Source organism: Poecile atricapillus, chromosome 3 (assembly GCF_030490865.1).
Source record: "Poecile atricapillus isolate bPoeAtr1 chromosome 3, bPoeAtr1.hap1, whole genome shotgun sequence".
Classification (NCBI taxonomy): domain Eukaryota; kingdom Metazoa; phylum Chordata; class Aves; order Passeriformes; family Paridae; genus Poecile; species Poecile atricapillus.
In genome coordinates, this window is record NC_081251.1 from 6,294,846 (window position 1) to 6,320,577 (window position 25,732).

At 46.0% G+C, this 25,732-nt stretch overlaps 3 protein-coding genes across 8 annotated transcripts; 2 read left to right on the forward strand and 1 right to left on the reverse strand.

Annotated features, from left to right (window-relative positions):
* Positions 1–855: 855 nt before the first annotated feature.
* On the reverse strand, positions 856–16,226 carry PLA2G7 (phospholipase A2 group VII). Of its 3 annotated transcripts, none has more exons than XM_058834692.1 (11): positions 15,846–16,226; positions 9,203–9,330; positions 7,045–7,195; positions 6,389–6,482; positions 5,695–5,763; positions 5,049–5,196; positions 3,502–3,615; positions 3,136–3,227; positions 2,543–2,716; positions 1,394–1,542; positions 856–1,047 (listed from the first exon to the last, which is right to left on the reverse strand). In XM_058834692.1, exons 1-11 carry the CDS (start codon positions 16,189–16,191, stop codon positions 944–946), a joined length of 1,569 nt encoding a protein of 522 aa, XP_058690675.1. In that variant the 5' UTR covers positions 16,192–16,226; the 3' UTR covers positions 856–943. The 3 variants fall into 3 exon arrangements, with proteins under 3 accessions (XP_058690675.1, XP_058690674.1, XP_058690676.1); XM_058834691.1 differs by lacking the exon at positions 15,846–16,226 and adding an exon at positions 9,497–10,009; XM_058834693.1 differs by lacking the exon at positions 15,846–16,226 and adding an exon at positions 9,821–10,007.
* Positions 10,035–11,764, forward strand: IMP3 (IMP U3 small nucleolar ribonucleoprotein 3). The gene has a single exon (XM_058834698.1). The coding sequence runs from the start codon at positions 10,105–10,107 to the stop codon at positions 10,660–10,662; it is 558 nt and encodes a 185-aa protein (XP_058690681.1). The 5' UTR covers positions 10,035–10,104; the 3' UTR covers positions 10,663–11,764.
* Positions 16,197–24,207, forward strand: ANKRD66 (ankyrin repeat domain 66). 4 transcript variants are annotated; one of them, XM_058834694.1, is made up of 6 exons: positions 16,215–16,352; positions 17,135–17,222; positions 17,322–17,433; positions 17,722–17,905; positions 19,214–19,442; positions 23,811–24,207. In XM_058834694.1, exons 3-6 carry the CDS (start codon positions 17,431–17,433, stop codon positions 23,989–23,991), a joined length of 597 nt encoding a protein of 198 aa, XP_058690677.1. In that variant the 5' UTR covers positions 16,215–16,352; positions 17,135–17,222; positions 17,322–17,430; the 3' UTR covers positions 23,992–24,207. The 4 variants fall into 4 exon arrangements, with proteins under 4 accessions (XP_058690680.1, XP_058690677.1, XP_058690679.1 ...); XM_058834695.1 differs by lacking the exon at positions 17,135–17,222 and having other exon boundaries at positions 16,227–16,352; XM_058834697.1 differs by lacking the exons at positions 17,135–17,222; positions 17,322–17,433 and having other exon boundaries at positions 16,197–16,352.
* Positions 24,208–25,732: the final 1,525 nt, after the last annotated feature.

Here is a 25,732-nt window from a genome sequence, read left to right on the forward strand (position 1 = left end):
AGGTGGCTGATGACAGTCTTTGCCCAGGTACTACCACTAGTATCTGTCTGTGGGAGTCATCTGTGTCACCTAGAGACCATTGTGAGTACCTGGAGAAAGCTGAGTGTCTGGGGAGTGTTTACCACCTGGAGACACCTCAGGAGCTGAAGCAGTGGTAACAAGGACCATGTAAAGGGAGCAGTAGAGGTGCCACATCTCTATTTTCCCTGCAGTCTGACTGTATGATAGTGGAAACACAGAGGAGCTGCTGGAGTTTTTCCCAAAGGCAATTGGAGTGACCCATTGAAAAGCTTTTGTGATATAAACATCATCCTCTATGTATGGCACTAAATATATCTTACATTTAAGTGGATTAAGCTCCTGTGGGGAGTCCTGTGTCTGGACTTCCTCTGCTGTCAGCTGAACTCTTTCCTGTAGCTTTTACTGTGACTTATTAAAATAAGACACAGTTTTGAAGACCACCCTCCACAGGCATCTCTGACTCCCAACTGTTTGTCAGAGCACAGCTGAAATACTTAGTATCTAAACAGAAAAGTGGTGGTTTGGGGTTTTTTGTTTCTTTTCCCTTACCTTGCAGTATAGGCTTTCTGGATGCAAACTGACATACAGCCTGGTAAACCAACTTGTAGCTGAATTCCTTGGAGGTCAGTCTGTCTCTCTGCAAACTTGATTCAAGTCAAAACCAGAAAGAGCATTTAAATTATTACCAAGTGATTTCCCTCAAGCTGCCTACAAAGTGGAAGTTACCCTGTTGCAGTATTTCAGAGCATCCCCCTAACTCATTTGAACAGAAGCCTCTGTTTTTATGATTATGTAGCTTAATGCCTTGTCTTTTTTTTTTGTTCCACACTCCAAAAGATTTGTAGGTGTTTAATGCCACCACATGTCTGACCAATATTAGTGTCCTGATGTCCATGGCATTTTCAGTACTTCTTTATATTCCTTATTCAGGTTCAGCTGGAGATGTGTCAATATTGGTTCCAGGAATAACATTGGGTCCTATGCCATCCACAAGAGAATCCCACTGATCAAAATCCTTCTTAAGACCTGTAAGATGGGGGAAAGAAAACCCAAGTGGCTATGAGTTAAGTAACCAGCTTTTTGTAAAACTACACTGAGTAATGAAATCAACTTGGCAAAGTAGGGAAGGAAAAATGTTTTAAGGAGGAAAAAATGACACTCCAGATTTTTTTTGTACCAGAACAAAATGTCAGTGATTTTCCTCTGAGTTGCTAGGATTACAAAAGTAACTGACAAATCTCTAGAAGAAGTCTGACTTATTTTTTCCACTGACACACTTATTTTGATCTTGTTTTAAACAATGATTATATAAAAAGCTTCACAGGAATTAAGTATTAGTCAACCTCATACTTTGCTGTAAACAGATACTTACTCAGATGTTTCTGTAGGAAGGCTAATGAAGCATGATTGCTGATATCAATAGCTTCATTTGGATCTATTTCTCCTTTTAATTTGAAAAATCTTGCAATGATTCCTCCGCTCACAAAGGTGAAATCAGGAAAGCTCTGATGGACTGACCCCCTGCAAGGGAAAAATGATCATCAGGCTTGTAAGACTACATTAAATTGCCTCATTTAAAGAAGCACAGACTTCAGTCACGTCTTTTGTTGTTTTAGGAGAAGATAAATCAGATTAATCTCACAAGCATGCAAGCATGCCAGATGAGCAGGAAATTCTGCCCTAACCGCAGAAGGGAGGAAGGTTTGTACATGCTTACTGTAAGTCACTGTAATGCAACAGCAATGAAGAGTTGGCTTAGCAAAGCATCAAACTCAAGCTGTCTCCCTGCTTAGTGGTGCAGGATAGAGCCATCCCTCCCCTGGCTGCAGAACTGTCCCCAGAAGGCTGTTTAAGTGTTCAAATACAGGTGATGCACAAGGCTCAGCACAAAGCTTGTACCCAAGGGCAGGAATCCACACTTTGGAGAGTCTTAGACTTGGAGTTCCTGGCTGCTTTGAGAGATCTCTGTCCCTGCTGTAGGGGATGAATGGCTAATTTAAACATGCAGTGAAAACCCGGGCTATGAGGAGAGACAATCATAGTGTCATTTAGGCTGGAAATACCTCTGAGATTATTAAATCCAACCATTAACCCAGCACTGCCATTCTGCCTTTAAACCACATCCCTCAGTGCCACATCTACATGCCTTTTAAACAGCTTCAGGGATGGTGACTCCCCAGCTTCCCTGAGCAGCCTGTTAGTCCAATGCCTAACAACTATTGAAATGAAGATGTATTTCCTAATATCCAATCTGAACTGCCCCTGGTGTGCCTTGAGACCATTTCTTCTTGTTCCCTGGGAGAAGAGCCTGAACCCCTACCTGGTTCCACCCTCCTGTCAGAGAGTTGCAGAGTGAGGCAGTCCCCCTGAGCCTCCTTTTCTCCAGACTAAACATCCCCAGCTCCCACAGTTCCTCCTCAGCCTTGTGCTCTCAGGACTGTCTGTCTGCAGTTACCTGTAACTGCACAGCTCCAATAAGAGCTTCAACCACAGATGGAAATGATGGCTCCTAAGCACTTACTTGATAGTGATCATTTTCTTGTTTGTGTCACTGGAGATGAGCTTCTTAATCTTTAAGATGTTCTCAGCCCACTGGAATTTTTCAGAGTTAATAAAAAGCAGTGGTTGCTGGACGCTGTTTTGGTAAATGTCGTCACCTACAGGAAGCATCCATACATCGAGGGCAATGCCACACCTGCCAAAAACATCTGGATATTGGCACAGAAGTAGAAAGGTTGGAAGTTCTGGGCATGCTTTGAGTTGCAAGAGATATGGGAAAGAGAAAAGTCTCTCTGATACTGAACAGGTAAATAATTTTGTTCCAGAATTATCTCTACTCTGGGGGAAGAAAATTAGTCCGTTCTTGCCATATGTTGGTCTCCATTGCCAGGTGCAGCTGGACTGCAGGGTCCCACAGTATCATGATTTAATAAGATGCAGCTGTTATGCTCCACCACATCCCCACACTTGGAAGAAGCATGGCTGGAGAAAACAAGACATGCCAAACAACACTCTTCTTCAGGAGCTAATTAGTAGTTGGGAAATCCTAGGGAAAGTGCCCTGCTCCAGACCTCTCAAGTGCCAAATGTCTCTAGCCTTGTTTTGCATACTTACCTGAATCTTATTTCTTTGCTGAGACTTTCAATAACTGTAGCACCACCAAAAGAGTGTCCCATCACAGCTATTCTGCTAGTATCAACAGAATCCTGTCAAAAAAATCCAGGTGCTGTAAGAGACTTTCTTTCTCAAACTTACTTTTAAAAGGAATATTTTTTTTCAGGCATTAGATCCTACTGAAGTAAGAAGAGCATCATTTCAGCTCCATTACTCTCTATCCAGCTTTGGATGACCTGAGAAGATTTTCATAGATCTACAGAGTGGTATTCAGAATACATAACACAAACCAGTTTAGAAATGGAAGGGGGAAACCAGAAGCATTATTAGGTGTTTAACAAAATAGTGGTGGCACCTTCCACTCACCTTTAGGCTGTTCCAGTCAAATTCTGAATGTAGTACATTTGTTACTTCCTCTCCTGAATTTATTTTAAGAATGAGATTGAGAGCTTTGATACACTCCTGTGCTCTTTGCTGCACCTGGGGAGAAAGAGAGGTTGGGGCAGAGCAGTGGAAGCAATCATCAGACAACTGCCAGGCTTGAGAGCCCCTTGGGCACAGGACTTACTCAGATTATTTTGCCCCCCTAAGTGTTTGATACACTACCAACTATTCTGAACTGCAGAATGGAGCCATCTGACGAACAACGAAGTTGGTTTTTGGTAAAGAGCTGAAGCTCTTGTGTAGAACCTCTGCACACAGAGGAATTTATCCCTGTAACATGCACCAAAGGCCTTCAACTCCTTTGTCCTGTTACTGCTTAAGAAAAGGGGTCGTTGGGATGTGCAAAGGCTTAAGTTACACACACCTCCAAGGAAGGCTGATTCACAGATCCTTCTCAGGCTCACCTAGATGAACAAATGTCCTTCTATCACTTGCCCCATCATACAATAGCTTTGAAACAGTCTTTATACTGGATAAACCAAACTAAGAAACAGTGAGGCCCATCCCTTTTTTTATATGTACTCATCCTTGAAAACTGTAGTGAAGTTGTTGCAAAAAACAGTTTTCATTGTTCCATATAAGAACAGTTTTTAACTGGTATGTCAGTAAAAGAAAAGCTTCAAGAAGAGCCAAGGAACAGTAGAGATCAACCACAGTGTGTAGGCACCAACAAGATGTCTGTGCATCACTGAATTTCAAATAAATCCCAATCTCCTGACTTCTCCACTTGTGAAATTTGCAGACAACAGCTTCTGGAGGTTATTTCCGAGCTCAGACGTTACACATTGACAGTCAGGAGGAGGACATTGTACTCATACAGGAAACGACTCTTGTACTATTGTCTGTATGGCTCAGGGAGATAAAGAGAAGCACCTCCTTGGCTGAGTTTTCATTAGCTGGAAAAACCACTCCCATATTTTAAAGGTCAAATGTATGCTTGGAAGAGCTTGTCAGTATGGCCACATTACATCCAGCTTGGATACTGCTTATAATAAACTGGAAGTCTGCACTGTTTATATTGCTAAAAAACACCTTCAAGTGTGGTAAAGATTATAAAGCAAACATCCCACTCAGAGCAGCCATGATTCATCATGCTATGGAACAGTAAATGAAAGCTAATGCAAGCCTAAGGCCACACAAACACATGAGCTCAACTCTGTGTCACTTTTAGGCTGGGCTGGGCAGTAAAAGAGACAGAGAAGAAACAGAAAGTTGAGTGGAACCAGAAGAGAAACAGATGACTCAGCTCAAAAGCACAACTTCAAGAAAAAGCTTTGTTGAGGGTGCAGTTTATGCTCTGAAGAAAGCTGTTGTTGGCTGTTCCACCTTCAGGGACACAGGACTTGATCCATTTTTATATCTCCCTGAGCCATGGCAGAAGACTGCTCCCCTGGCTGAAGGGAGACTCTGCTAGGCCTAAACACAACACTCCTGCCACACTTCCCAGAGCACAGAGCCAGCCCAGGCACCTGCTTATGGCGCAAGCAACGCTCCTCCTCTCCAGTTTTCAGCTTCCTGTAGTAGATCCACTCCTTCTCCATGTTAGGTGTAGACTCTTGCTGTGACTCAGAAACGGACCTTCTTTTACAATAATACGTGGCTGAAGCAGATTCATCTCTGTAATACCAAGAGGAGGTTATTTCTGGAATACATTCCATTTGGTTTGAGATGAAGTCAGCACAAGTTTTAGATTTCACTCATCTGAAGAGATATAGCTATCAACCAGTGCTGCTGCAAACCAGTGTACACAGACTTTCTAAATAATAACTAATAATTAATAACTAATAAATAATAAATAATAAAACCCCACCAAAACTCTCACCTCCTCTATATTCTTCACCTACTTTATATTCTAACAGTAAGAGACAAATAGCATATGTGAAGAATGACAAATGCTATCTACATCTAGACTTTTCATTCTAGGGCTTATCTGAACAAAATTCCCTTTGTTTGGAGAAGAGTTGGACTGTGGGCAGTGTGGGCAGGGCTGAAAAAGAAATGTTAGTTTTTCTTTTTTAAAAAAAATCCAGAAGTTCTTCTTTAGAATAAATAACATTCTGTTCAATGTGAGAAAGTTGCTTTCCATCAGAACTCCAAAATGTGCAGCACACTCACCTGTGCTCCACAGCAGCCACTATAAAGCCCTGAGATGCCATCTCTATGCAAATAGCAGAATAGATTGTCCTGCAATAAAAACCACACTCTGGTGAGAGGTCATTCTTTCAATTCCATTGCTCTTTAAATGCTGCCCACACTAGGTATGCACTAGTCCGCACTGAATATTTCTTCTATTTGAATTTGCTATCCAACAGAGCAAAACTTGGTATGCCAGGCACCAAAGCCTGTTCACAAAACCTTGGTAGTGTTTTACTGTCTGTTCAGAAAGGAAAATGCCACTGATTTTTAATAATTAGCACACACAGCACTTTGCATCTTCAAAGAGCTGTCCAAAAATCAACCAGCTAATCTTCACAGCATCCTTGTGGGCTGGCAAATATCTTCACCTCCATCATAGAAAGAGAAAACATAAATGGAGCTCTGAGCAACCTGGTCTAGTGGAAGGTGTCCCTGCTCAGAGCAGAGATGGTCTTTAAGGGCCCCTTTCAACCCAGGCTGTTCTATTATTCTGTGACCAACCACACACCAACCCTGCTGTTGTTTCAGTGGAGGCATAATGACACATGGCAGCCTGTTCTTCAAATCTGTTTCAGTTCCACAAGGATCTCACCCCACTACTGAAAATCTGTTCAGAACCACCCTTGGAGACTGCAGCCTCCATAGACAACAGTTTGTTAAACTACAAAATTACCGAAAAGCTCCAAGTCCATGGGAAAAAACAAGAAGTGGGTATTTTTCTCCTGGCTTAAAAGCAGCATTTGACTTTGCAGGACAGGTCACTGAACCTAAATAAAAATGGAAGTGTACATCATTATTACTGAAATGAGAGAAAGCATTTGTTCCCATGGGAGAGATCCCAATAATAGTGACCACTGATAACCAAAGCAATCACCTAAAGATAAGGTACCAAGACTCATCTTTAAATAGAAGGCAAATATGGATCTGATTCTGAAAATACTTTGTATTTGACAGAAGATACTTGTCTTTTCCTCCTATTCACATTCTGGCACATATCTCTTAAACCTTCATAGGCATCCAGGTCTTGCTGATATTCAGACCTTAGGATCTCTCTCTGAACTTCCATATCTTTGCACATTTCCTTGTGGGATTTAAATCGCAACACACAGGTGCAGCTTACCTAGAGCAAACTGCCCAGACACTCCTATCCACAGCAGTCAGGGACTGCCTCAGAGCTGGGGTCACAATCAGCAGTCTCACTACACAAACCCATCCCACAAAAACACACTTCTTTGCTAAAAAGTCTTTTTCAGCCCTGCAGAAATAACACACTGCTCATGGAGTATGGAGGCAACAACAGGCAAGAAATAAAACCAGAATGAATCTTACCAACATAGTAACGGAAAAGCCGTTCTCCTACAACTCGATACATATTAAGGAAGTCAGAGAGTCCCTGATAGTATTCTTTGTCTGGAATCCATCGTGCCTCTTCGATATCTGTGGCATCATATGCCGGATAATACAGGCGCAAAAAGCTTCCCTAGGATTAGGAAAAATTTAAAAAAAAAGAAAAAAGAATATTGCTATTTATTTATATATAGCAGAGAAAATGGAAGATTAAAACATTTATAGAAAAGGTTTCAGTTGCAAGATTGCAGCTCAAGAGAATTACGAGAATCTCATGAGATAACTATTATCATATACAGGCTTTGATGCCAATCCTGTCACAATCTTCCTGTGCCTACAATGAATTTAAAGTAGTGTGAGATACACATCACCTTCTCTAGGTTAGCCTAGGGCTTATTAGAAATGCTTCATTTAATTAAGTTAATTATTACAAACACTCACTACCTATTTGCTCAATCCAGCATCTTGCTGGATCTTTTTTTCCATCTTCTTCACTGGGAATGGTTTTGCATTGGATGGTGCATTTTGCTAAGTTTTTTGGCTGACTGTTAAAGGGATGACTGAAGATGACCTGAGAGTTGGAGCACCTCTCCAAGCATGACAGGTTGGGAGAGCTGGGGCTGGTCAGCCTGGGGAAGATAAGGCTCTCTAACATGGCTGTAGTGTTCCTGCCTAAACTGAGCAGAGGCTGTCAGCAAAGCTTCTGGGCAGCTGCATAGCAAGGGAGAACAAAACATTGCTCTTCCTCATCAAGATGTTCACAAGTCTCTCATGATCCATCTTTCTAAACACAACTTTGTTAGCCTGTGTTTCATCTGCCTTTTTCTTAGCAGCAGTTCAGATCTCTTACTGTCTGCACTCCAGGTATCCCAGGAAAGCACCCAAGCCTTCCACTCACAGGGACCTTCCATACCCCCTTGTCAGTCTCTTTCCTTCACAGACAGCAGCAGTATACCAATGCACACCACAAAACAGACTTCCCAGCAGATTAACTGCGTGTAATTTGCATTCTTATTTCCTGGTTTGCAAGGGAATTTGCAACACCCCATTGAAATTCACTGTCTTTCTCCAGCTGTACTTTCAGTTTAGCAAGTTACAATCAGGCCAAAATAAACATGAGCTTTAAAATAAAGCCTAATTTCTTGAACACTAATTTATCAGTTTACCAGAAGTTTATTTAAGGGATCTTATTTCTATTCACTTATCAAACTTAAATCAACCTTTGACACAGAGAACATTATGGAAGAGCTTTCATCCACATTGGCAGTGATATTAACTTGATCTCAGAATAGTCCCAGTGAACCTCCCCAATGACTAACTGATTATCAGAAAGGGGAAGAGGTTCATTATTTATGCCTGAGAGAACTGCAATTGTTCATAATGCTTATGTATAAAAACACACATGGGCTGACTGCAAAGAGAAACTCATTGCTCCTCTGTGCTGATATAGAGTAAGCTCAGTAAAGGAAAACATATGAACCATTACAAACTGGTCACAAGTTCCACTAAACCTGGCTACTCTGAGGAGTAAAACCACAGTGTAAAGTCAGGTGTATTCTCTCAAAGGCAAGAGGATTTGAAATGGAAACACACAAGCAAGCCCATTATTTGTCTGGTTACTTATTATTGTGGCTTCTCACTGTGCTAACCTCTTGCAAAATTGACATCCTGTTCATCTTCAGTGAGATAAAATCTCAAGAAGACATCTCATCTTTTACCCTGTAGCTGAAACATTGCATAGGCTCATCTCCCAACCCTGTAGGGATCTTTATCATGAGAACAGCCACAGTCGCAGAGATTGCCTGTCAGGAGTCCAGTGCAGGAAGGAGCAGTGGGGTGGGTGGAAAGAACCCCCTGGAGGGTCTCTCCCCCTAGGAGGACCCAGTTTCTCTGCACAGTTTCTCTTGGACATTAGGAAGAGGGAGGAATTGGCCATGGGAAAGGCTTGCAGGTTACATTCATCTGGTAAATGCCCAGTACACATCCTACACCAGGATGGAGAGGATAGAAAACTCAGCTGTGAGGGTCAGCATAGAGCACACAGGCAAGACCTTCTGGTTGATTTATCCATAAAACTGCAGCCAGTTGTTTCACTAACTTTGTGGCTTAAATCCAAAGGAGAAAGCGTTGACAGCCTTACCTCAACTGCATTTTCTGTCATCAGGTCTGTACATCCAACCGAGTGTGGTCCCTTTCCTTCAGGGATCCTGTAAAACTTCTCAGTGCTGCTGGTGCTCCACATTTCCATTGGTGCCTTCACCGACGAACCTGGGGAAAAGCACAAAGCAAATCAAGAGACCACCATGGCCTTTGTGACCAGATCACCCACACTGAAACCCAGCACACTGAAAATCCAAAATTAGGAAAATCAAGACTGTGCCAATACAGAAATCTGCTCGTTAGAAACAAAAAAATCCCGAATTGTCAACCTGACCTGTTCTACTGGGGATTTTCCTTGTTGTATCCTGAATCCCAAGGAGCAGACAGCACTGTGCACTTACAGAAAAGTGGGATGAAACCTTTGGCTGGCGAGGCCGCGCCGGCACTCGGGAGATTTGCGGTGCTACGAACCGCACAGAGGGAGAATTCTGCTGCTCAAGGAAAACCGGCCTGTGCATCAGGGGGAGTGGGATGTCACGGAGAAACACAACGCCGCTGCCGTTTTTCCAAGAGGAATGACGAATCCCAGGTTCGGCCCCTAGCGAGACAAGGTCGGGCTGCCCGTGCCGGAGCGGGTGTCGGGGCGGTGTGGCCGTACCTGGGGTGACCCCTCCGCTCCAGGCTGGCCCCGGCGATGCGCAGAGCGCGGGGGGAAGCAGCCGCATCCCGGGCTAGGCTCTATCTGACGCTTTCTCCTTGTGGAAGGAGACAGGGGGCCATCCCTCTCCCGGTACCCCGCCGCCCGGCCGAGCTGCCCCGGGGCGGGGCTGCCTGTGAGATGTCACGGCGGCTCCTCCCCGGAAAAGCCGCGGGGCCGGCGGCCGCCCCGCCCCGGAAAGGTGCCTCTCGGACGGCGGCGCGGCGGATCCCGGTCCCGTGAAGATGGTGCGGAAACTGAAGTACCACGAGCAGAAGCTGCTGCGGCGGCTGGACCTGGTGAACTGGGAGGCGTCGGGCGGGAACCTGGCGGAGGTGCGGGCGCTGCGGCGTTACCGGGTGGGCCGGCGGGAGGACTACGTGCAGTACAAGGCTCTGGCCCGCGCCGTGCGCGCCTTGGCCCGGCGGCTCCGTGACCTGGGCCCGGCCAGCGCCGCCTTCCGCGCCCGCTGCGCCGCCGCGCTGCTGGAGAAGCTGCACGGGCTGGGGCTGGTGAACAACCGGCAGTCGCTGGCCGTGTGCGAGAGCCTCTCGGCCGCCGCCTTCTGCCGCCGGCGCCTGCCCTGCCTGCTGGTGAAGCTGCGCATGGCGCAGAACCTGCGCCACGCCGTCACCTTCGTGGAGCAGGGGCACGTCCGCGTGGGGCCCGAGGTGGTGACGGACCCCGCGCTCCTCGTGCCCCGCAACGTCGAGGACTTCATCACCTGGGTGGACGCCTCCAGGCTGCGGCAGAAGGTGCTCGACTACAACCAGGAGCGCGACGACTTCGACCTGGCCGCGTAGGGCTGCCCTGCTGCCCTGCCTCACACCGATAAAACCACGGCCTTGCCACCACGGGATATTCACACATCTGTAAAGGGAGCCCATGGAAACCGTGCGCTTCTAGTATCGTATTGACCTGCTCCTGGCTCCCTTTCCCAGCTAATGGTTCCGTTCATCCATGGAGAGAAACATCCTTTACACATCCACTGCTTCAAGGATACGTCCAGTGGTGCAGCTCCAACATCATCATCATCATCCCGGGCATTCCCAGCTTAACTGTCAGCCCAGGAGCTCAGCTCCATCACCATCCCAGATGTCCCCAGCTTCATCGTCATCCTGGCAAGCTGTCCTGGTTTAGGGAAAATTTTCCTTCTCCCCCTGTTCAGTCTCGGATCTAGTATTAAAGTGCCGAACTTATTTCTGGGCTAAACAGATGAATGGGGATACCAACATCATAAAGTCACCCCAGGACATACGCCCAGCTCCATCATCCTTAAATCCCACAAAGCAAAGGTGCTTGGAAAAGTCTCTGCTCAATCACAGAAGATTTTGGTCAGGCTTAAGTGCTTGGAAGGTGTTTTAAGCCAAGCCAATTTGCTGTTTTAAGACTGAGTGTAGCAGCTTCACTGCTCTTTTTCCAAGAGGTTGTCCTGGTTCATCTCCTTCACCTGTTGAATGCACAGGTTATCAGAGTTACTTCTGGAAGGGTTTTCCCTTGATATCAAGGAACAAGGAGGAAATGCGTGGATTTTGGGGGATCAGCAGTAAACAAAAAGGCCAAATACTGTGTTTCTGGAACTGTTGAAAGTTTTAGCCAAAAACAGAATTAAAAAAAACAAAACAAGAACTTTATTGTCATGTGAAGTTGTAAAGGGAAGTTCGATGCTTTGAGTTCAGTGTCTTTGCTGTGTGGGGTTCCAGATGACCATTAGGCATCATTTACAGAACAGGATCTAACTGGGGACGTGTTGGAGCAAAAAGCTGATCTAACTATAACTGCAGATTTGGGAGAAATTTTGCATTTAGCACATTAGCCAGGGGCTGTTGGGAACTTTGTTCCCTTTTGATAAAAAAAGCAGAAAAACAAAAATAAAACTGTTGGGTTTTTTAGTTGGTGAAGAAATGTATGGACTGCTTTATAATATAGTTTTTCTGAGTTTATGATTTTGAAATGTTTCAGTAAAGCCTGTTTGCTGCCTTTCAGAACTTTTTTTTAATTTGAATTCTTATGTAACTTATGTAAGTCTGGTTTTATTTTACTACCTTGAAGGCTAGTACTGACATGTTTATGATAAAAGAATGCTCTCTTTCCCTTACCCAGGGCTATGAAAGGATTTAGCAGTAGGTTTAGGAGCAGAGCTGTGACTGTCCAACCCAAACCCAAAGAGCTGGAGTGTGGCTACTGTCAGAGCTCTGGATTTGAATGCCTTAGTGTGGCTTTTTTGAACAGAAAAGGTGTTCACATGAGATATGTTTTGGAGGTATTGCATGACCACAGTGTTACCAAATATTATGTCAGGTTTTTATAAGGCAAACAGAATGTTTACATTTCTTCCCAATCTCATAAGCCAGCTGTATTAAGCAGAACAATTATTAAAGCAATAATAGATATTAAGAAAAGGACACTAAGTGGGTGGATTAACCCTTTGCCTACTTCTGCTGTTTGTCATTGAATTCATTTCAGTAATCATAACCTCAGCAACATCTTAACCTTTTTCTTAAGAGTGTGCACCTTGCTGATGGTAAGAAATGCCAATTGAAAAAAGTTTCACACCTAAAGCCTGACTTTTAAACACCTTCTCAGCTTCCCTTCCCTCTAGAACAATGCCATTATTTCTTACAAAATTTAGAAGGTGCCTTATTCAGGTGCAGGTAAAAACAGTGCTTTTGCTGTGCTTTACTCTTTTGGGGGAATTTAAGTAACAGCACAGTGACTGCGCAGGGCATTTTATTACTGAGATGCTAAACTCCTACTTTGCCCAGTGTGTCCAGCCCGTGCAGGAACCAAAGAAAAGGAAATATCAAACCTCCAGCCTGTCAGCCTTTGCAATTTACATCATCAGCCCATTCCTTTTGTAGTAAACCAACTTTTTATCATTCATCTGTGCACCTTCAGCATCTGTAGCAGAAGAGAAATGACCCTGTGGGCTATTAAGTTGAGAAGTGGGAATTGATTTCCCTAGAAATATATGGTATAACAGCACCCATCATCCCTGCTCTCCTCCACTGGAAATCAAATTCTTATGTTCTCTGAGAAATGGGGCTGTGTGTTTATATGTCTGTGTGTTTTAAGTCTGGGATTTCTTAAGTGTGCTGGTTGTACAGTAGCTGAGACCTGAGATGAGTGTCCTGCTCCTCAATTTTTAGCAGCTGGAGCCCTGGCACACCCCTGACCAGAGCTGGGTCTGCTTCAAGCACGATAGATAAAATGTAAGTTCCAGCAGCATAGCCACATTCCTGCTGGTGATTACAACCAGGGAAATGATGGCTCCCTCATGTTCCATGGCAGTTTTGTCTTTAGTTCCTGGGTTTGGTTTTGTTTTCCAGAGCTGACATGCTGTGGCCCTTGCTGGGTGGTTCCCACAGCAGTTACAGAGCCAGGGATTGAAAAGGCACAGGAAGTTGCTCGGACAGCCGTTCCCAACACTGGGATAAACACAGAGGCTTTTGTTAAATTCTAAGGCTGATACAATGTCAGTATAAATTGGCACAGCTTCCATGGGCCTGTGTGAACTGGTATGACGATATGATCCAACATCGCCCTTTTTTGGGCCAGGTTGTTCAAACTCCCCTGCAGTGCTCTGGGGACTTGCAGCAGGAGAATTTATGCATGTGAGGGTAACAGGATGGGCTCCTGGGTGTCACTGTGCTTCTTCCCTGTACCTTCTGAAGCAAGCTTGACATTCCTCAGATGCCCCAACACCTCCACAAGTCTTGTGGGAAGCTGTTGCTGCAGGACAGGGGATGGTGGTGCTAGTGATGGGGAAAACTCTCTCCATGACTGACAGAACTTGGTCACTGCCACATATCTGCCTGTCCCAAGAGCTGGGGGGTGCAGGGGTACCAGGGGTTGCAGGGGGGTCTGGGAAGTGCAAAAGACATTGGCAAACAGCGAGCAGTTTCCAAGCAGGAGGTCTCACTTGTACAGTGGCCAGCAGGAAAGGAGGTTTTACCAGAGCCTGTTTTTAGGTTTATGGAGGGGGGGTGTTTCTCTTTTTTTTTTTTTTTTTTTTTTTTTCTCCTGACCTTGGCTTTTCATTTATTTGAAGACTGCCAAAGCAGAGAAGCTGAGGCTGAGGAATGTGGGAGAGCTGAAAGAAAGAGTCCTTCACACTGACACCTTTTGTGCTGCAGTGTGTAAAAGGCTGAGGCTGTCACTGAAATGCAAATGTGTGTTTTTTCACTGTTCTAAGCTCCATTTTTTTACAAGTAAATAAGCATGCTGCATGCTTTAAAGGCTGATTCCATTCAACATCTTGGTGTGGTTCAGTGCTGACCTCAGTCAGTCACTGACAGCACATCACCGTGAGCCTAGGGGCTGAGGAAGGATGGTACATCCCCCTTCTCAAGATGGGAAAGGGAGACTGAGAGAAGCAGAGGTGGAATTGGGCAATTCCCAAGTTTTTGGGTGATGGTCCTACATCCTGGACTAGGCCAGGGCCTCCTAGTCTTGCTGAAGGGCACTTCCCCATGCTCATCTCTGCAGCACTCCCCAGTAAGAAGCCCCATAGCAGATGGAAGTGTCCCTGCCCGCCCCCTTTTTGAACTATGAATAATGTTTTAAATACATCCCCTGACAGATCTGACCCTGCAGATTGAACCAAAGAGCCATTTCTCACCACCAGGGCATGGGGTCACCTTAGTCCCTACCCCAGAAGCCAAAACATTTCAGTATTCACTGGGTCTGGGGGATTATTATCCTAAGAGTTATGTCAGTGTTTACCTGAGAGCCCCAGCTCTTGTCCCTGATTTTAAATACACCATTTTAGGCAGTGATGCATCTTTTCTGACCCACTGCTTGCTGGTTTGGGCCTGCAACAGGACTTTGTAGTGGGAAAGCTGCCTGCTGGGAGCTATCCCCTCTCACTTCTCTGCAAAGCACAACAGCCCCTTCCTCCCACATATCAGCTGATTTTGAAGAGATGAAGTATTTCGCTCCCAGCAGGCAGAGAAAGGAGAGGCCACCCATTTATGACAGATGGAGATCTGAGTGTGTCCCCTTCCTCCTGGATCTGCTGCTGGGGACTCCCATGTGTCCCCAGCAGGGTGTCACCACAGTTCCTGGGCTGCTGTGGTGAACACATCCGTGGGGTTGGTGAATGCAAGCCCAGGCAGCACCACCAGCCCCGATCCCTACCCAGAGGAGCCACCACCTGGAGAGGTTGGGATTGTTGTGTCACAGGGTAAAGTACAGGCAGGCTGTCCCTGGATCCGTGTGGCTGACATGGCAGTCTTCGACTTGTCCCTTGTACCTGAGCTTGGGCTTAAAGCACACCAGGGAAGCCACATCATAAAACCCCCTTCTCTCCCCACCAGCTCCAGCAGCAGCGGGGACGCAGGGTCCCATGCATGTTTCGGGATGCTGGGTTTGGAGGAGATGAATGTCGCTGGCAGAGCACTCAAACCTCCTCCTCTTGGTCCCTCTCAGCCTTCCAGAAGAATTTAGGTGGGGAAGGACCGCTGAAAGTCACCTAGTCCAAACACCTGCTCAAAGCAGGGCACACATGGGGCTGCCTCAGGCCTGCATGTCTTAGTGCTGGACATCTGAAGCAGAATTTAATCACCCTCGCTGTGAATCGTATTTTCCCCTTCCATCTAGTTGCAGCTTTCCCTGCTGCAGCCCGGGACTGCTGCTTCCCATCCCCAGGCTGGACACAGCCGTGTCGGGAGGTGGGTTATATTTCCCTGAATGCTGTCCACACACGGACAGGCAAAGGGACATGTCTGCTGTTACCGCCCTCAGCTTATCCGGAGTGAATCCCACCCTTCCGCAGGACGCACGGGGGTTTGAGGCCGGATAGAGGGAAGCAAGCAAGCCGAGGAGCGCGATCCCTCGAGGGCTCGAGCAGCGAGTGGGAGCAGCGAAGCCGCGTGAGGTGCTGCGCAGAAACCACTCAGCTCCTTAAAATCCCCCTCACGTCACCATTGCTCCTGCCCGTGCTCCGCCCAGACTCTTTTTTAGCCCTTTGCAGGGCTTCACATACCTGTTGTGCGGTGTCCTGGCTGCCCCCTGCTCCCGTCCCGCTGTCCAGAGCAGCAGGAGGTCCCCTCTGGCCACCGGCGGCCCTCCGGAGCCGGGCGAGCAGCGGCTGCTCCCACAGGATGCCGCCTCTGTCGCAGGCACAGCGACTGCCGGGCTCTCCCCGAAGGGGAGGGACCAAACTTTGCCTTAGTTTCCAGCTGAGACAATCTTTCTGGGAGAAATCGTCCCTGGGCCTGGAAAGCGAGTTTCTGGCATGGAGCCATGGCCAACAAAGCCTGCGCGTCCCGGTGGAGCCCGCGGCCGCCGAGGTGCTGGGCCGTGCCCCGGTATGGCAGGGACAGGGTCATGTGTGGGCTCCTCGTGTGTGAATAATGGATCTCCCGGCTGCGGCTGGCTCAAGAGGCAGGAACCCCAGGAGAAAACTCCCCCGGATGGGTTGCAACACCCCGTGCAGGAGCTGCAATGCCTGTGGCCGGGCGAGCAGCGGAGGACGGCGCTTTGGCTCAAGGTTGTGCTGTAAAAATACAAATCTTTTCCTCTGTCCTTATGAGAAGGGGATAACCGCAGTCTAGGGAGACGGATTCCACTTTCGGGCACATTTGGGGTGGCTGAAGGTGGATTTAGCACAGATCTTTACTTGTGAGGCAGATCTGCGCTCAACCCCCTTTGCATAGCCCTGGTGTTTGCCCCCTCAGTAACGCTGAATTCAGGGAATTCACCTGAAAAACAGCATCAGTAATAAAAGATTAATTTTGTGAGATATCAACAGCTGTGAAATGCCCATATGTGTGTCAAGGCTAGCAAAGGGAGGCAGCAGGGAAGGAGGGGAGGTAGAAATTGGCTTGGCTTAAATTGCTTATGAAGTTGTCCCTATGGACTGTGCCCTTGGAGAGCTGCTGAGCTCCTGCCTTGGGATCAGCAGCTTCCTTTCTCTTTGGGTGTATGTGTGTGGGTATAAGCTGAAGCTGAAAAAGAATCAGAAAGTTATATGAAAAGGTTCAAGATCTCTTTTTTTCCTGTGCCTTTGTCCACCCCTCATTTCAGTGATGGGCTGGATGCATTAAAGTTTGACATTTTCAGGATAGATTTGATGCTGTTGAAAGGTGTTGCAGAACAAGTAAGAAGATCTCTTTTTAATCTAAAGGAACAGGTTATTCAAGGTTAATGAGAGAAAATGAGGAGAAGGAAGCAGCACACAGGTGGTGGTTACAGTAACACACACCAAATCCCATGATACTTCTTTGGCCCACTAGGAGCTCCAGAATTTAATTTTCTTTTTAATATGTTCAGATTTTCCCAGATGTGCAGGAGTCAAACTCAGTATAAGACAAGTATGGGTCTTTCTTTTGCATCTTAGCTACACAGTCAAACCACCCAGGTATGAAACACGCTATGAATCTTAGTTTAAGACCATTCCTCCTTGCCCTACCATCTCTTTTTTTTTTTTATAAGCTTAATTATTATTATCCCTTTTTAGAATTTTCACCAAAGAACATCAGAGGATGCTTGCAGAGATGTTTCTGTCATGGCAATGAAATGCTACCAGTAGGAGACCTGCAGCACTGGCAAGGGAGGAGCCAGTTCCCATGGTTAGTGAGCACAACAAACCCATGGCAAATGTTCAATGTGGCTTTAGCTAGGATACCTTTAAACAAAGGACTGCACTTTGCTGCAGATTTCTGTGTCTATAGGCCAAAAGTCACCATCAGTTTGTGATCACTGGTTTGAAGATAATTTGCCCCCCACCTCGGTATTTTGGTGTGGTTTTTTTGGTGGTTTGTTTGTTTGTTTTGGTTTTGTTTTGGGTTTTTTGTTTTGTTGGGGGTTTTTTTGACAAATTTTGGTTTCTCACAGTGCCTGACTCATTTTTAATCCAGGTGCTGCTTGACCTATTACAGCTGCACCTTCCTGAAGAGTGCAACATGACAGAGCTCCATGAAGCCGTGGCTGTGGGTGACTATGACCTGGTGAAAAAGATTTTGAAGGCAGGGCGCTGTGACCCAAACCATAAGGATGCTGACTGGCATGACAGGACCCCCCTGCACTGGGCTGCTGCCAAAGGTAAGGACACCCCTAGCTCTGTTACCTGTGAATGGACATCATAAAAGGTGATGCTGATCACCTGTAATTATGTCTAGGCTGGCAAAATCTCAGCCTATATCTGGTAATTTTGTCCCTAACGAGCAGAAAAAGGTTAAATATCCATTTAAATGGGAACTTTGCCTACAAAATAGTTTGTGGGACTGCTGGTGAATTGATTTTTAGCCTTTTCTTCCACCACACAACAATTTGCAATTTACATGTAGGGAATGGCTGCTTTTCCCCTCCCATTGCTTTTCTAAGAGATGACTCCTTGAGTTTATTTCTCATAAATAAACCTGTGGGAAAGAGCAGGAAGTTAAATCCACTGTATTTACACCAGGTATTTATCAAACCAAATAGAACAAAATAATAACTGTGTAATACATTGCTCTCCCTTTATATCCCACCTGCTTGAATGAACAATGCAGGACCAGAGCTGTTTGCAGCTCCCATTTGGGACCTTCAGAAGTGTCTGGTAAAGTCAAATATCCCTTTCCAGCCCAAAAAAAGAGATGATGCAACAATATATAATGTATAATTGTACACAGTGTAAAATGGGAAACTGAAACTCTACTCCTCTGTGCTACAGTGTTTGCTGGGATCTAATGTCATTGCATCCGCCTTTGCTCAGAAATCAGGTGTGTGATTTCCTGTTTTACACTTCTGACCGTATTTTTCTTTTGTACTGATGGATTATTAGGCATTTATACATCAGCAAAGGGGACTGAGCTACTTAACAGAAATGATGGTGAGAAGTTGACAGGGCCTAGATGTGATTTGGAATAGTCTAGCTCAGTCAAGGCAGTGTGAAGTGGTGTAGAAATAATTTTTTTGCTTCTTTAAGCAATTCCACTAGTTAGAAAAATGTGAAGGTGAGTGAAAAATAAGTAGTTTCTCTACCTGCTATCCAAAAAATCTTTGTGTTAGTAAAGCTGTTCTTTTCCTGTTCTCAATGTTTAAATTTTATTTTGCAATTGAACTAAAAACCAAAATGAAGCAATGAAATATCCAATTGGTCAATGACTAATTGAGGTGTGCTGTTCAGAAATTAGAAAGCCTTATGATTTGGCTGTTGTTTTTGTTGTAAATTTCTTCAGGAAACCCAAAAGTCTACTTTGGGAGAAAATAACCAGCATTTCCTATTCAGTATCATTTATATGAAAAACCAAATAGTCGGGTGGGTGCAATCCATGTCTGAGGGAATTATGGCCAGCTGTGTGTGACCACCTTCTGCGTCCTGAAGGTATAAATTCTAAAGCATCTTCTCTCCTGCTTTTGCTGCGCCAGGGCGCTCGGACCTGGTCAGGCTCCTGGTGGATCACGGTGCCCGGCACTGCCTGCGGAGCGATGTGGGCTGGACCGCGGCTCACTTCGCTGCCGAGGCGGGGAAGCTGCGGGTGCTCCGCACCCTGCACTCCCTGCACGCTGCTATGGATGCCGCCGACCTCTTCGGAGACACTCCTCGGAGGTTCGCGGAGATCTACGGACACCGGGAGTGCTCCAAATTCTTGGAAAAGTGAGTAGTGGTGGCAGGTCCTGCTGCGTCTGCAGTGAAAATTAACCTTATCGCTCCACAGGGGACCAGAACAAACACAGTGAGTTACCTATCTTTCCCCCCAAAGCCTGCTAAAGCCCTGACACACAAGCCGTAGTGGATGAGCAAACACGGGCCTGTCACAGGGAAGCCGTGAGAACTCATTCTTTTATTCCCCTGCCTCCTGCGGTTTCCATTGGTATGTTTTCAAAATCGTTACCACTTCATGACATCATTGTTTTTGTAAGGGTGTTGCAGAGCCGTTATTAAGCAACAGAAATGAAAGCAGCAGCTGACAAGTGTTAACCCCTTACAGTAGTGAATAGCAAATACATGGGTGGAGTTGTTTAGGAACATCCCTCAGCAGTTGTGTGTGTGTGTGTGTATATATATATTGATATGTGTATCATTTGGCTTTTCATATAGTAAAGAAAAAGAAGCCACCCTATTTTTTACATATTCATTGAAAATTAAACCACTTAATAAGATGGCCATATATTACTTCCAAATTTTGGGAACATCCGTGTTGTCTTTATTGCTTATAGTTAGCACTGTGGCAGCACATGTTGTAAAAAATATGCTTTTTAATGGTTCCCAGTTGCCATTCCTGTTTTTCAGCTGTTGGCTCGGCTCATGGGTATTTTCATCCTTGCAAAGGTGTTTCCCAGGATCAGGATGCTTTACTGCAGAGGTTTGAGCTGTGTCCCATCCTGCATCTCCCTAAAGGAGTGGGACATATCACCAGAGGCCAACCACCTTGTTCAGTGTAAGCCACAGCCCCAACACAATTTGGAATTTAAATACACTGCCTGTGAAACCTGCATATGCCAGACCCTGGAGTGCTGAGATCTCCCAAAAGTGTTTTCTCTCTGTGTTTTTCTGTGACTTTACAGTCTCACCATCATCATTTACTGGCACAACTTGTACCCCAGGACACACTTCCACATTCTCAAGACTGCTTTAGTACCATGTATATCCCTTTTTTTTTTTTTTATAGACATTTATTCAACTTGAAATCTCCAGCTTGCCAGTGCAGCACACAAGCTGAAAGTTCAAAATCAGGCACAGTGACTGGCCAAGTGTCTGAGGTGGCCAGTGCCTTACAAATGCCACTTTTCATTGATCCACATAAACCCTTCTGTAGGCACTGCTGTCCTTCTGCTGTACTCCTACAGGTTATTGGTTCCTGCTGAAATGCCCCTTTTATCTTCATACAGCATCAGAGTCCTTCCATAGGAAAAGACAACCAAACTGCACAAAATCCCCCTTACAGAACCCAAAAACTTTGCAGGGGAGCCACAAGTTCTGGTTTCAAAGCTCTGGCTATTATGGAAGCTTTGCATTTTACCTGCTCACCCAACACAGTATTATAGAATGGTTGGAAGGGACCTTAAAGCTCATCTCATTCCAACCCCCTGCCATGGACAGGGACCCCTTCCACTAGAGCAGGTTACTCAAAGCCCCATCCAATGTGATGGAGCTGAACACTGCCAGAATGGGGCATCCAGACCATCTTAGAAAGTCCTTCTGGTTTTGGATTTGACGTGCTGTAATCCCTCACTACTCACCACTTTCCTTCCACACAGATGTGTCAGCCCATTTTACCCTCAGACCTTCAGTTTAAAGTCATTTAGGCAACCAGCAGCTGATAATGAAGCTTTGCAAATTAGATTTTTTTACTACCTAGCCAGTGTCTAGGTAGTAAGGCTCAGGTGTGCCAGACCTTTGAGAATGGGGCACTGTCTTCCAGTGGAGATTCTCTTTATACTGTTCTCAGCTCTTGGCATACTTAGATTCTATACCAGAATGGGTAAATATTGTCTAACCTAGAGGGTGAAAGTCTGCAGACTTCTGCCCCTGGATGAATAACTTACAGCAGTTCCTTGCCTATTCAATGCTGTCGTTTTTGCACTAATCTCACCGGTAATTCCTGCCAAGTCTGTAGCATTTGCTGTGCCTTGGCTGTGCTCCAGAGCCATGGGAGTGAGCTGACAGCAGGGGTAGGGGAATTGCCTGGGTGATGCCGAAGGGCAATGCCTGTGGCAGGCAGAGGTGCCTGGGAGAATGATTGACAGAAGGATTGACATCCTGGTCTGAGACACCTTAGCAACAGCCAGTGGTGACTCAGGTCAGCTGATGAAGGACTTTCTGAGGTGAATGATTGATTTAGGGTGGAAAACTTGTCTTTCAGAACCACAGGCTGGCCTGAGTCGCCCCACAGTTGCATGGCTCAGTGTGGCTGGGAGATCTAATGACTAGGAAGATTCTTCAAATGCCCAGTCTAGAACATTTTATAAGACACACAAAGCCTGTACAATCACCTCACAGCCATAACCCAGCCTTGTGGGCAGCCAAGAGTTTATCACTCAGACTCAGGAATATTTTTAAGCCCAGCCACTATAATTTATGAACACAATGGATACTTTCACCCTCACACACTGGCCTTGCTGCCTCACATCAGAAAACTTGGAGTAAACTAGGAGGAATGGTTGTCACTTGTAGTGTAATTTTGATTACTGTCTGCTCCTTCAGATGTGCAGAAGGTCCCAGAGGTGATGTCCAGGGTCAGGCAAAGCCAAAGGGAACAGGCAGTAATGTGTGTGCTGCAGACAGAGAGTTAAGAGCGTGCTTGCACAAAATGCTGCACAGCACAGTGCCCTCTACTCAGCAGTGTGTGGGAGATAAATATGAGGAGCATTTTGTTACACAGCAGCCCTGTCAGTTCTGGATGTTTGCCTGTCATGCAAAAAGAGAGTAAAAGGCAATTTTTAAAACCGTCTGATGGTCTGCACCAAATGCAGGGCTGATGTGCATATCTACACAGGCCTATGAACAGATCCTTCCTGAATCCAAATTCAGCCCCCTCTAGCACCACCATAACCCTTGCATGCTGTTTGTCAGTCCCCAGGTGTTTCCAGCTGCATGAACTACCTGCCTGCCTGGGCTGGGCCACTGAAGTGTGTGGAGGACTGCATTCATGTGGAAATATTACATGTATTGACAAGGAAATATTATTAACATGCAAATATTAGGAAAATTCCACTGCCAAGTATCACTACCACTCACTGAGGTTTGCATGAACATGCAAAATTTAGGAAACAACTGCTTTCAAAACAGCTGCTTCTGAATAGCAAATGCATATTTTGCATCAGATTTGGTTTGCATGAGAAGGGCTTTACTCTGGATGCTATAAGAGCTGCCAAGAATGGCACAGAGACCCTCAACTCATGTCTCCTGCCAGTTTCTCTCCAAAATGACAGCTGTTGAAACTGTACCAAAGGGTCCTGCTATCTAAGACCAGGGCAGATGTATACTCATGTGTAAATAAATAAACAAATATGTTTCTATTTAAAGTCCATAGAAAGAGATATCTTGCCCTTGGGAGCAGATACTTAATAGAAAACAATAGGGTAGTTCAGTTGGAAGGGACCTATGCTAGTCCTATGGCCTGACCACTTCAGGACTGACCAGAAGTTAAAGCATCTTAGGAAGGGCATTTTCCAAATGCCTCTTAAACACCAACAACTATGGGGCATCAACCATCACTCTCAAACACAGGCTCTGTGGAGACCTTAGAGCACCTTTTAGTACCTGAAGAGAGCCTACAGGACAGCTGGAGAGGGACTTTGGACAAGGGTATGGAGAAAGGGGAATGGCCTAGGTAGGAAGGATTAGCTATATTAGGAATAAATTCTTGACTGTGAGGGTGGTGGGGCCCTGGTGCAGGTTGCCCAGAGAAGCTGTGGCTGCCCCATCCCTGGAAGTGTTTCAGGACGAGCTGGGTGGGGCTTTGAGCAACCTGTTCTAGGGGAAGGTGTCCCTGTCTATTGCAGGGAGGTATGGAGTAAGATAATGTCTAAAGGTCACTTCCAACCCAAACCATTCTGTGATTCTGTGATATAGAAAGCCCATGTGATGAGATCCATCAGTGTGGAGCTTCTGGATTTGCTCTGTGCTCTCAGCTAGAACTGCATTGCACTCGTGACAGAAATGCTCTATTACAGATAAAAAGGACTTTTCCTGATATTGGATGGTGTTTCTGACAGCGGTTCCTGAATCCTGAGTGCCTACAAAATCAGAGCCCTGCAGGAGGAGGAAAGGGTTTGCCTTCTCTTGGGCAAGATTTACACTTGGAATGTCCATCTCTGGATCCAGGCAGTGCTGGGGCCCAGGGGGGGTCCCTGAGAGGGGAGGTTGGGGCTGCACCATGCTGGACACACTGCAGTGTTTTCTCAAGTGTTGGTGGCAGCAGGGTTTTGACCAGACTGAGACACAGCTCCTGACCCTGTGGATGGGACCCTGTGAACAGAGATGGGTGTGTGCTGTGTTCACTCTTGGTTTCTCTCCCAGAGCAGAGGTGGAGAGCAGGAACTACCGCAGGAAAGCTGCGCTGAGAAAAATCCCCTTAGACCAGAGAGATGAAGACTGGGAACTCAAGAAAGAAGAGCTTCAGAAAAATCCACCATGTTTTTGGGAGAAGTGCACGGCCTCTATTCAAAAGAAAAATGGGGAAAAAAAGGGGAAGCGGTAGTGTGTCCTGCCTGTTTGGTGCCTCCAAGTCTTTGCAATGCAGAGCAAAGGCACTGGCAGACCTCAGGTGGTTCTGCAGGGTGTTATTTGGGTGAATGGAGGAAGTAGTTGGCTACAAGAGTGTGTCCTTAGGGATATACTGTAAACAATCTCCTTAATAACTAGGATTGCTTCAGCTTCTCTATGTATCTGATCTCAAAAATAAAAACAACTGAAGAATATGTTTACATATACCAATACTCTATATCACTGCTATGTTTAAAATTACTGTGATGGCAGCAGTTACCCATATTGTCAGGGAAAAAAAGTAGTCTTGATCCTACCTGATTCACAATAGGATCTTGGACCATGGTTCTACTTGCTCTGCTGATGTGTGTGGCCTTTGCTTCTTTGCTTGTCACTGAGTCAACCAGGAGGCTCTACATGGACTTGCTCATTACTCTGGTAATGCCTGTCTCTTTTCTTGGAAGTGGGACGTAGTTGCTTCTCCTGGATGAAGCTGAGATGTTACTGTTGAGTTTTCACTGGACACATGGGTCCAACAGCCTGAATCTTCCATTCCTGGCCCAGCAAAAGGGTAAATGTGCTCCCTTCTTGCTGCTTTCAGACAGCTGTGACTGCCAAGGGTACTGGAGCACTGCCTTTTGTTAGCATTGCCCCCAGCCATTTTTTTGTCTCTGCAAATAGGAATGCTGTGCAGCTGGTCCTAAGCTCTGCTTCTGCTCATCAACACTTTCCATGGCAAAAGCATCTTTAATACTTTCACTTCTCAGTCAAAAAATTTGGAATGTGACCCAGAGCAGTTTTCCATACGTGCCAGCACTGGGCAGCTGCTCTCATTGACTTCTGACAGCTTCTCCAGGCCGGGCAGATGCTGTCCCCATGGGCTGTGCAGGGTGGCTGTGCTGATGGACACCTGTCCCCTCCAGTGCCAGCTCAGTGGGGCTGGTGCACAGGACAGGGATTCTGAGCTGGGTGTCACATTCTCAGGGCTTTCATGGGGATGGAAGGAGGGACACCAGTGTGGTTTGCTGGGGCTGTGGTGTTTTGTGTGGTAACACATGCAAGCTGCTGGGTTTTCCTGCAGTCTTGTGGCATGTGAGGTTGTGAGGGATGATGCTGCACTGGAAATAAGGAATAAGATGGATCTTCTGAGGCTTTTTTGTGAAAGTGATTGGGATTGTCAACCCTATCCTTATATTAAAGGATAAAGTACATGAGCAGCAGCAGGGGAAGAAGGGAGGTGTGGTTGTTCCTGTCAAGACCTTTCACTGGGGACTGGTGTCCAGAAGAGATGCTTGATCACCTGAGCTGGTGACAGAAGTGACCAGTTCAGGTTTGCTCTGTTCTGCATGTTTCACCTGGTGTGAAGGGTTGTGCTTAGGAAGCAGCCAGTCCCCCACCCAACTGCTCCTTCCCTCTCACCCATAAACAGGTAGTAGAAAATAGGATGAAGAAGCTGATGGATTGAGATAAAAGACGGTGAAATCACTCAGCAGTTACTGTCGCAGACAAAACAGACTTGACATGCAGAAAATTGATTTAATTTATTTATCTATTGAAAGTACAGTAGTACGAAGAAAAACAAACACAAACCAGAACCTGCTGCCTCCACAACCCTTTCATCTCAGGCTCAACCTCACTCCTTCATCCTCGGCTCCTCCACCACCTCCCCAACAGCCACACAGGGGGAAGGAAAATAGAGGTGCAGTCAGTTCATAGTGAGTTGTCTCCTCCACTCC